We start from the raw sequence: 12,612 nt of genomic DNA, 5'->3' as shown, positions 1-12,612 counted from the left end.
AACCGAAGGAAGACTGAAGAAAAAAAGAAAATATAAGATTCTAAATTTAGTCGCCTTTTAAGATTTAACGCCTGACTTGCCATTATAGAGTGGGACGACTGGTTCGTCTGTTGAAGTATAATGTGCTGTTCGGTGTCTTTGACGATGTATCCTTTGATAAGGTAGCACTAAAAAGGCAGAAGTTCTACTATTATATAAAAAGATATAGTGTAGCCTCTAAAAACGTCGTCCTTATATGGCTTTAGTTGCTATGATTAGCTCTGTTCAAACAAAAACCAGTGCATGTTTGCTCCATTGTATATTTTATCAAAGTCCAATTAACAGCCAATGCCATTTAAGGTGGCCTCCCCTGTATGAATGTCTATATGTTGGGAGACTGCGGTTTACTCATGTTCTGTCTTTTCGCAATGGAACATCTTGCCCTTTTTATAGTTATAGTGCTATATTACTGAAGCATTCCGCCAGAGGCACTGGGCAACATACCCAATCCTGTCACACTATACTGACAACGGGCAAACCAGTCGTCCCACTCCCTTAATACTGAGCGCTAAATAGAAACAGAAACTACCATTTTTACGGACTATGGTGTGCCTCGGTCAGGGAACAAAACCCAGAGTCTACCTCACAGGGTTTAGTGTACAACTGAAGATCAAAAGTGAGGCCATGTCAAATATCTAGGGAGACATTAGGAAGAACGAGCGATCCCAGAGGGATCTTGGCGCCCACCAAGGAATGATCTACGTCTGACAATGGAAAGAGAAATCTTTTCTCTGCTTTTCAAACTTTTACTTTATATTACTAGTTATGAAATTTGGGAAAGACCCTTTCAGTACTTTCTGAACTATATAACAGTAACAAACTTCAATTATCAATATCCGAGATGGCTACTTATTGGGCATCTTGTTGACCGATCGGTCTCAAAATGCAATATGCAGAACTAGACAATTAGGGTAACTTGCACATAAAATTTGAGACAGATCCCTTCAGTCAGTACTTTCTGAGAAATAGCGGTAACAAACTTCAATTATCAAAATCGAAAATGGTGGCCTACAGGTGGCCACCATGTTGATCGATCAGTCCCATAATATAGCATGCACAACTAGGGTCCTAGGGGAACATACATATACAATTTGAGACTTATTGCTTCAGTACATTCTGAGAAATAGCGGTAACGAGTTTCAACTATTAAAATCCAAGATGGCGGTCTGTCACCAATCGGTTCCAACATACATTATGCAAAACTTAGGCCCATCTAAAAGCTAAAATTTTGCTGGAGCAATACTGGTTAAATGTGTGGGCAGCATTTTGAGGTATTAGACCGAATATTCCAGATTTCTTCTTTTTAAACGATCATTGACAACAGTTGTTGAAAGACCGATGCAAAATAAAAATAAACAATAGTTACAGTAATGATTGTTAATCTGCAACCATTTTGGTTCTGGAATACATGCCATTGAATATTGTTGCTATGATTTATTTTTCGCCCTTTTTCTCACTCAAAAACTAAATACATGTACTACCTTTCTCTGTATACCCATAAATAGATCGTTAATAGTGTTACATTACATATGGAATATCAGAGAAATATGCACTTGTGGGCAATTAATGTGTCGTATAACGTGTTACAATGCGGTCGACATCGGATATCCCACTATGTAGGGTACTGGTGGCGAAATTACAAGTCTACCCATTATCATCTGATCATAAACCTGTCGTCCCTGGCGGGTAAGGCCCTACAACACGGAACATTGGCAGTCAAATGACACAAATTACAGTGCCTTCCTGCGCTGATTTCAAGATGTGCTTGTCATCCAGAGTAGGCTGTATTTATAGAATATGTAATCATATAAGTTACATCTGCATCACAAGGACAACGAATTGAGTGCAAAAAAATGAGAAGTTTCAATCAGCTTAATTTAGGGAAACCGGTTATTTTAGATGATAATACACTAGAAATGATTGCCATCACTTTTTAGATTTCAGGAAAGGTATAAAATACTGAAATGTCTTAATCATACTGAGCTACAATGCATATTGTCCGATGTTGTACAAGTACATATCGCTTTCCAACATACATATGTTTTAAGCGTTTACAAAAAGAGTTATAGAAAGTTGCAGTGATCCAACTGAAACGCAATACAAGGTGATACGATATCATCCGTCAATATACAATGTATCTTCTACGACATGTCAGATTCCGACTTAAAGCAACAGTAGCAATTCATCGGGGAAGATAATCTTTCAGAGATTAGTTCTTGTTAGGGCCCCGCATCGAGATGCGGGTGCCCTATAGTAATCAGGTTGTCCGTCCGTCTGTCCGTCCGTCCGTCCGTTTTTTTTCTTTTGCACATTAATGATGGAAGGGAGTGGAGTATTTTCCCCATATATTTTACATGATGATTCCCCATCCATCCTAGATCTGCTTGGTAATTTTTCAGGCTGAAATTAAATTAAAAAATCGGCCATCTTGGATTTTAACATTTTAAAAAATCACAATGTTGTTGCTCTTTACTGATAAACATTTTGTTATAACATTATGACGCAAAGTTGTTCAGAATTAAACAAGGAGTTGACTGTCCAAAGGTAAGGTCATGGGCCAAGGTTACTAAGTCAAAGGTCAAGGTCAAATTTAACTAGCAAATATTTGTAGATCTTATGTGATGGGTAAGAAATAACATTTACTATGAACTAGTATACAATATTCACTTAGAACAGTTTCATCTAACTTGATATTTTTTTTCAGAATTTATCCTGAAGTAAGTTTTTCCAGAGACAAAGAAAAGATATACCATTCCACAGAGTTTATTTGCAGATACAACTCTTATGGAAAAAAAACTTTTACATGATTAAAATATTTGAGCAAGACCTTTATTCCCTTCCTTTCACATTTGTTATGTGTTTCTTCAGCAAACTATGAGGTTTACCTTGTTTAAAAGGGGTATTTGAGTTAATTGTATGCTCTTAATGTAATGTTAGCTTGGAATCAGGATTCAAGTTAAATACTTGGAAGACTTTTTCCAAAGAATTATAATATGTAATCATCGTTCAATAATGTGACATAAATATTGCAACATAAGCTAAACGGAGAATCGTTGTCATTTTTCAAAGAATATATGAGGTCTAGAAATAATTGTTATTTAGAGAATAATGGAAAATCATGTATGTAAGAATATGGGAAAACCATTGTTATATAAAGAATATATGGGGAAATCATTGTAAAAGAAAATATAGAGAAACATAATTAAAGAATATATGGGGAAATAATTGTTATGTAAAGAATATATGGGGAAACCATTGTTATGTAAAGAATATATGGGGAAACCATTGTAATGTAAAGAATATATGGGGAAACCATTGCTATGTAATGAATATATGGGGAAATCATTGTAATGTAAAGAATATAGGGAGGAAACCATTATAATGTGAAGAATATATGGGGAAATCATTGTAATGTAAAGATTATATGGGGAACCATTGTTATGTAATGAATATATGGGGAAACCATTATAATGTAAAGATTTTATTTTTCTATAAACAACTAAGAAACCCAATAGGCATTTTCCTTCATCTAACACCCATCAACGTCTTGATGTCAGTTAGGGAATATGTGCGTATATAGTATCAACCATGGCCCGAGAAGAACATAGAATCAGTCTGGATTTGTTTTATAGTTTTAATGAAGTCCTGTTAATAGCCAGGGTAACGGCCTATCATATATAATTCTGTATGGAATGCGTTGCTGTACGGTGTGTGAATGTATGTGCTGGGAGGCTGCAGAAGAAGAAAAAAGATAATGTTCTGAATTTAGTCGCCTTTAACGATTCAGTCAAGTTTAATTATCCCGAAATTTTAAAATGATATTTCATGAAAATTTGTATCTAAAGTCTTCAAATATATGAGAGCATGATTACATCATTTCTGGGAGATATGAGGAGTTTTTAAAATTCTAGTAGTCAATTTGTCTCCTTTTGGCCCCTCTTACAGATCCACTATACAAGAAGACACAACATGAATATACCACAGTCTCCCAAAACACGCATCTCGCACAACATACACGCAACACACCGCATACATGGGAGGCCGTCCTTGCATGGCCATAGCTGTTAATAGGACATTAATTAATCAAACAAACAAAAAATACACCTGACTGGATGGGCAGTGACCATATGATTCACAATTTTGATTGGCCATAGAAGGTTATATTTGTGCACATTTTCACTGTGTTTGATGTACGTTGTTAACAAACGCACGACGGAAGATAGTTGCGATTTTGTCTCAGGTGACATGAAATCCTCTCGCGTGAGATCGGAGTCGTGAAACAATGATTATCCTATTCCCATTATTACTCACAACAGAAGTATCAAAATAATCGGGTAATAATGTGAATATTCTTTAGCGTTGAAATAATGCCTTTGTTATAGCCATAATTCATATCCTGGAATATGTTCAAATATTTCAAAGTCCTCTTAAAAATAAGATGAAAAAAAATAGTTTGCTGCAGTCATTTAGACAAAAAATCGTATTAACACAGATTAGTGAATTCCACTTACGAACATTTTTGGACATTGTTGATCAACATGCCGAGTTATAGGTAGATTTACATTGCTTTCTCCGTGATTTTAATGACCATAGATAAAAGAGGCATTAACATGTCTACGTCAAATGTTATCTTGATTCTTTTTATTTAGTGTATAACACTCCACAAATCACCCTTAGGCTTTACAGTTTAACTCAGGCTCAAATAAAGCGTGGCTAGTTTCTCCCCAAAATAACACTGTTATTGAACTGACCAAGAGTTAAGATTAAATCGAAAAGATAATGGGCTTAATGCCTAGCTGATGGGGAGATTGACATTTTAAAGTGGATTTCACATTCCATTCTTAGATAATATTGAAATCTCGTTAATTAATAATTTCCTAAATATATAATTTTAAGTTTGTTGACATGATAATCGATAGCAAGCGGTCTTTAGTGGATACCGGAAACGCCTGTAGCCTTCTATCTTTACGTACAGATAGTATAACTGCCAAGATATGTAACATGTGACGTGCACCAGACACAAATACGCATGCCCCGCAGCCATGATCTTGTCACATGGTCACGTGATGATAGGATAAAAATATACATCTGAATGTGTATGGAGCGCGCCAAGTCTCTATATACTTACACTAAGATAAGTAAAACAGAGTTGTACCTGGCGAACTGGCTGGCCTAATATAACCCCGACATGCCACAGGTACGCCTGTTAGTAAACCTAGGCCACACTCTATATAGGCTACACCATTCCATTCTGTTCCTTTTAAAATATTTTTAGGAAGAATGTTTCGCGTTGCGATGCAATTTCGGGGGTTTTTATAGTTGGAGCTCCGGCAAAAATTGTTTAGTTGAAATCATGTCATCACAATACCAAATGAGACAAAATAAAATTAAAACAAAATTTAATTTAATTTCGAATTCCAATATGATTTCTATAACATGTTTCTCTGTTGTGAATAATCAATGGAAATGTTAATTACTATCTGTCTTATACTACTGCAGTAGAACCGGCGTTTTACGGATTTGTATTAGAGATTCCTATAGCATTCTTATAAGGAGTTGACTTTTTTATTTTACACAAAACTAATTTTACAATTAAATTAAAAATTTACGAATATTGCCAATTTGATCATGATACAGATATTCATTTAGACTATCCATCTTAGTTTCGCTATAACTTTATGCAGATAGCACCGATATCGCTTTCACTTGTAAAGACTGATCAACTTGAAACGCATTTGAGACCATGGCCCATGTATGTCAGGTGTCCTACTCGCAGAGTGATAATTGTGTATAATAGATAAGCAGTTGTTTCAAAGCAGCATGGATAGTACAACTTCTCACAAACAATTTTTTATTTTCACAATGATCTGCATAATATATGCTAAATATTTTCAGTAATTTAGGCGCTATACATTTTTTATAACATAAGTTTCACATTCAACAGTAAATAGAACCTAAAGGAACAGTTCAACTAAGAAGCAAAGAAAGGGCCTAAACAGGAAACTTACTAATATATACTGCTACACGAACTCGTGAAAGTGTTTAAACCAGGGAAATGAAACTCATAAATACTTTTATTATTCAAGATTTTAATCATATGCAACCCAAACTGCATCGCAAATTAAACAGACCGAGGATGGATGTTTTATACAGGAAAGTTCGAGAACGTACGATAATGCTAATTATAACCCATTATCAGCGTTTTGTGCTCCATTATTGGAATAACAAAACTGCGCATTCCATACATATTTTAGTATTTTATAAACATGATATTTTTGATTTCACATATAACTGTTTTCATGCATAGATTTACTGGAATCTATATAATTATTATTGTCATATTGCATTGTTTTCGATTAAAATCATAACTCTCATCCATTAGATGATTTATAACCAAAACATTAAATTCTATTTAGAGCAAAACCGCAAAGTAGTAAATTTACATGCCTCCTTACCTCGGCTTAACCGCAACGACCCGCATTAAGTAGGTCAAACTTCAAAGTTGATGAAGCAGAGAATCAAAACAGAGGCATGACAAGTGTAAAATCGGTGATATAAATTAAAAAGAAAATGTGTCCAAATCCAGTAAAACAAAATTTAAAATATCTTACCTGTAATTGGTGGAATCCATAGGCCATATAGGCTACTTTCCGTTTCAATAGGTTTAAAGTTAGCTACCATCACCGATATTTACTATGAAGGCAGCGAGCGCTATGTTGTCATACGGTGTACTGGATCACATACATAAACCCCACAAATGTAACAGAGATGTAAGCGGCCCTGCGATTGGCTAGTGCTTCAGAATGGGTCATGCAGTACATGCACCTTATTTCTGGGGTCACTATATTCTTCCAACTGCAATCGTTCTTACGCCGACTTTAAAACAATCTTCTATTTGTTATTAGTGCATGCCAGTCAGCGTGTCAGGGACATTACTAGTGTTTGAGGAAACATAAAAAGCACGTATTTATAAACAGTGATTAAATTTTAATTTCGAATCATTCGGCTGTGGAATGGAAACATCTGTCTGCAATCAAGGAAATCGAATTTTTCTCGGCTAAACTTGCACGACTTCGAATGAAAAAATAGTCCTTCAGAGTTTACATTGAGCTGAAGCTAGCACTGACTCACCGTTTACTATCACCCATCTGTAATACGGGAGGTTCGCTACAGCTAGATGTATTTTGGCATCGAGATAAAAAACAACAAAAAACAGTATTTGCCTAGAAGGAATGTTGGCAGTTTGTATAATTAGTCTTTGTACGGCGGGTACATCAGCTAGACTCCCACGATATATAGGCGTTATATATAACCAACTCTCATACTGGTCTGTTCCGCAATGCCTGACATTACACATGTGTAAAAATGTAGGTCTTGATGTCATTCACATGTTATGTCGCGAAGTGCGGAGGGAGGCTTAATTACAGATGTTATTGTGTGGGGAGGGAGGGTTGATTACAGCTAATCAATGTTGTTCACGCGACCTGCTCGCGCGTCTCAGCAGACCAAGGTGCGACAACACGTGTCATTCACTAATTGAAGAAACCTTGTGGTTCGAAAGCCAGTTTGGGGAATTTTCAGACACAAAGGAAGACGTAAATCTATCGGATTTCCCCATTTTCTGTAATGATGGGAGGCATATTACATTGATATTGGGGTTCTTCCAAGATTAGCTTTAGAATCTGCATTGATTTACAAATGTTCATTTTATCATTGAAATGTCACTGATGACATTGACCTCGAGATCGAAGGTCAAATAAACATAATTTGCTGTTTTAGTAATGATTTATGTCATTTAACTAGTCGCTCTGCTATATTGCCCATGGTGACTAAATTTACGATCTTATCTTCCTAACGTCTCCTTGGCACCGCATCACATTTGACTTTCAGTTGAACACTCGCTGCCCCTGTGAGGTAGGCTCTGGGTTCTGTCCCCTGCCCGAGACACACCATAGTCTATAAAAGTTGTAGTTTCGTCTCGTGTTTAACGTTCATCATTAAAGGAGCTGGACGACTGGTTCGCCCGTTGTCAGTATTATGTGACCGGGTTGGGTGTTTTTGACTTTGGCTGCTGCATTCTTCACACACGCAAGACACTACATAAACGGGAGGTCGTTCTTAAAGATGCTCGACCGCCGACAGAGCATAAACAATAACTGATGTATAACCGTGTTCATAAGTGTCTAATTAACACAAAAAATGCATACAAAATAATATAATTTGCTTTTGGTACATGCAAAATCAGTACTTAATTCCATATAGGGCATAGTGCCATGGATTTTTTTCGGAACGCAAATAATTATTTTTAATGTTTTTATTTTGAATTTAAAATAATCTCAAACTTTTCTCTGGTAGTAATGACTTAAAGTAAGCAACTTCTGTAGCTGAAGAAAAATACTAATTCGTCTGCTTCTATTTTTGATAAAGAAAAAATACCATTCGTCGGCGGTGGAGTATCTGTAAATGACAATGGCTGTTAGTAGGAAATAAATGATAATTAAATAACATTTTAATGTACTTTATACATGCTAGGAGTTGTCGTTAAACATAATCGTACCGTAAGCTTTATGTGTGAAAGTCATTTTAAATTTCGCGGGTTTTTCGGTGACACAGAAGGGGAGATGGGTAGGACATTTATAATAGTCATTGCGTATGCGTATCAGAGCTGCCACAGAGAAACAAAGAAATGAAGGACGTTTTTCAAGGTCAGGCTGTTTTTTTTAATTGTTACGTTTTTTTTACGAGTTTAATTGAAAGCCGCCTCTGTTATTACTGTTCTGTATTTTTCACACTTTTTTTGTATTTTATACCGAATGTGAATGTGTCTGTAAAGTGGGGCCTTTTTATCCATCCCCTCCCCTAGAACCAAATGTTGTCTTGTGGTTCAATTGGTTTGACATTGGCTTGAAAAGTTATATTTACGGCCAGTTTCAATAATAATAAGTCTATACTTTGTTTTTGCATGCATTTGGTTCAACAAGCTCGCCCTCACGACGGTCATATATAGATATAAAAAACCAAAGCAAAGGATCCAAGATGTGAACAGGAAGGGTGTACACTACAGTGTTTGTGAGTGCGGGAATGCGTGTGTCATGTTTATAAGTGCGGGAAGCTGCGTACGATGTCTCTTTGCAGAAACGTTGTATAATGTATGTGGGAGTGTGTGTACATGTGATGTCTGTATTTGCGTGAGGGTGTGTACGTGTGTGTGCGTGACGATATGTACGATATCAGTGTGCGGAAAGGTGTGGACGTATACGATGCCTATGTGTGATGACCAATTGCGACGAAGTATGTACGATAGTTTGGGCGATTTCTGTGAGTATGGGGAGGTGTGTGGATTTGTGAACTTACGAGGTTCATACGGCTATTATACAGTTGCTAGCATATATTACATGTCGCTTATTCAGTTTTAACTTTGCTCTGTCTTTTCTCTTCAATCTGATAGGAAAAGACAAATTAATTATTTTTTACAAAAAAAAGACTTCAACACAGTTGCGTGTGTTGCGATTTGTCCCGTTCGCGTTCCTAACGTGTACATATCCGAGTTGTAAGGAGGAGGTTTTATGTATATTCTGTCAGCGCTGTCTGATGTCGGGCGGATCATTGATGTATGTGGTGACATAAACATCATTGATGTACGTAGACATGTCATCGCCATTATAATTATCAGTAGAAACCACTCTTTTATCAGCGATTTACAACTCAAACGTCTAGACGACCATGATGCTCTCAACATTAGACCCAAAAATAAACACTTGACGCCAACGTGAGAATAATTGTAATTTCCATGTTTACATTACACAAGTCTTACAGTGTATATATAATGTGATACACATTATAACGTCGTGGACATATTATGGTATCATTATATCACATGTTGTGTGAATTTGGTTCCTTATACATTGTCCAGTACATATGATACTTTAGTAAATTACCAACATACGATGTGTTGTTTACATCATTCATAAATGTGCGGTGTGTTGTTTACATTATTCATAAATGCGCGATGTGTTGTTTACATCATTCATAAATGTGCAGTGTGTTGTTTACATCATTCATAAATGTGCGGTGTGTTGTTTACATTATTCATAAATGCGCGATGTGTTGTTTACATCATTCATAAATGTGCGGTGTGTTGTTTACATCATTCATAAATGTGCGGTGTGTTGTTTACATCATTCATAAATGTGCGGTGTGTTGTTTACATCATTCATAAATGTGCGGTGTGTTGTTTACATTATTCATAAATGCGCGATGTGTTGTTTGCATCATTCATAAATGTGTAGTGTGTTGTTTTTATCATTCATAAATGTGCGATGTGGTGTTTCCATCATTCAAAATGTGTGGGTTGTTGTTTATATCATTCATAAATGTTCGATGTGGTGTTTCCATCATTCATAAAAATGTGATATGTTGTTTTCATCATTCATAAATGTGCGGCGTGTTGTTTATATCATTCATAAATGTTCGATGTGGTGTTTCCATCATTCATAAATATTCGATGTGGTGTTTCCATCATTCATAAATATGTGATATGTTGTTTTCATCATTCATAAATGTGCAGTGTATTCTTAACATTATATCATTGTGCAAAATTTGATGTTTACAATGCATCAATATGCATGATGTTTTATTTACATTACGATGCGTTTTTACATTAACATGCACGATATGATATTTACATTACTAGTTATTAATATTTATATCAATAATTATTTACCTTTACATCAAAAACTATTTACATATACATCAATAACCTTTTACATTTACATCATTAACTATTTGCATTTGCATCAATATCATTGGTGGGGTTAGCATTATATGCATAAATTAATGTTTGTTGTGTGCGATGTGTGTTGTTTTGTTGACATAATGCCATGCGCAATGAGTTGTTTATTTAATTTTTGTTGATTACATTTATCAAATCAAGCACATACTACATCTGTATACCAGATTGAGAAGACTAAGTCTGTTACTTTAGACCTTTGCTGTACATATGTCCACACATATACCATACAGTTGGTAACAACATAATTTGGTTTATCTTTCTGCTTATCGATGCGTTGGTGGCCTTAAACTAGTTTTTTTCTATGGGTGCAAATAAATAAAGCATAATTAAACAATGAATATTTTAGTTAATGGTATGATTGTTTCAGTGAGAACACGTATTTCTCTTTCTGATGACCTCCATCCATTAAGACTTTCGTGTTAGTTTATCACTGTGCCACCATGCGTGTCACCGAACCGTTACATCGTTCAGTACTGATGTTTACTTTGTTGATACAATAATCGGGCTTCATTTAGCTCTTCTACTTCCCAGGCGCCATTTTGGAAATCCATTTACAAGAAATGCTTCTATGTTGATACTGTGCGATCTGTAACGTCAACATGTTTCATTTTACCAATGATATTGCTAGTCAAATTAAATTATGTCTCAAGACGGACGTTGGCAAATGTAAATATCGCATAAATATTGACAGTAAATTAGAGACAGGCAGACGGAAGTGTCCGTGATAGACTACTCGTGAATTGATGAACGATCAATGATCGGATTATAGTGATACTAGATCACCTGGTTGTACTAATTAACTAAATCACCAGGGCCCAGTTGTTAAAAAGGTGATTAGCTTCATCACTTGATAAGTGAAATTTTCATTTCTCGTTTACTTCAAAACCTGTAAATATACATTGTATCTTAAGTAAGTGAGTAGATAAAGAGTAGATGTCTTATGATTCTTGTACAATTTTGTAAAGTTAGTATTACAACCAATGACTTTATCTTGGTTTGGATATTGTCGTTAAACTGTGAAATTTTAAGTTAATTACCCTTTGAACAACTGGACTATGGATGTTCTAATTAAGACACTGCTATCGTGATGTTTTCACTGAAGTTATCCTAAACAAAAAACGACGCCTTACTACTATTTTTTTCTTTAAGTTTAAGGATGATCAATGTTACATGGACCTTTCTGGATCTTTAGGCTCATTTTCCCTTTTGAATCAGTTTGTTGTTTTGGAGGACATTATTGTGATCATTCCTGTGATACAGTTGGCTGTAGGACAATTACCGTATATAATATTAAGGCAATTTCAGTTTGGTGATTAGGATAACCGTTTTGATGCCCTTGTAGATTTAAGAAGTGCTACGTGAAAAGTTACATCTGTATTGTAAATCAACACAATCAAATGTGTCATTCAATGAATTTTTCGGAGGGCTTTATCTTAGTATCTAACATATTGCAGTTTCACACGCCGTTATTAATGATGAACGATATTCAGCGCTCAGTGAAGGACAGGCTGTGGTAACCGGAAGTTTTCTAATACTGAAGTATTAGAGACGAGAGAAGCTTTAGTGCCATTCCGGAATTGTTTTGTAATTATCGGTAATGCCCATTCCACAGGGAGAAAACAAGTACCTTTGATACCGGAAAATTCCTTAATATGATAGATGACTGTGTATGATGATTTGACGACGGAGGCTTTAAGAAATCTTCCATTGTTGTAATTGCACGCGCAGACATTCCGACGGTGCAGTGGCGGAAGATCGACGAGCTTTCACATAGCATGGAT

The 12,612-nt window shown here is 35.7% G+C and overlaps 1 protein-coding gene across 4 annotated transcripts in view; it reads right to left on the bottom strand.

Moving 5' to 3' along the window:
- The window catches only part of LOC138321113 (retinoic acid receptor RXR-like), a 47,475-nt gene extending 40,673 nt beyond the window's left edge, over nucleotides 1-6,802 (bottom strand). For 3 of the 4 annotated variants that reach the window (XM_069264547.1, XM_069264551.1, XM_069264553.1), the window contains exon 1: nucleotides 6,651-6,801. In XM_069264547.1, coding sequence (XP_069120648.1) covers nucleotides 6,651-6,720 — 70 coding nt within the window. In that variant the 5' untranslated portion in view covers nucleotides 6,721-6,801. Of the gene's footprint in view, nucleotides 1-6,650 lie in introns of all 4 variants that reach the window. The other variant, XM_069264548.1, reaches the window with a different exon arrangement.
- Between the last annotated feature and the right edge of the window lie 5,810 nt (nucleotides 6,803-12,612).

Source organism: Argopecten irradians, chromosome 4 (assembly GCF_041381155.1).
Source record: "Argopecten irradians isolate NY chromosome 4, Ai_NY, whole genome shotgun sequence".
NCBI lineage: Eukaryota > Metazoa > Mollusca > Bivalvia > Pectinida > Pectinidae > Argopecten > Argopecten irradians.
Note: the sequence above shows the minus strand (reverse complement) of the source record. Positions and strands in the feature narration are given on the sequence as shown.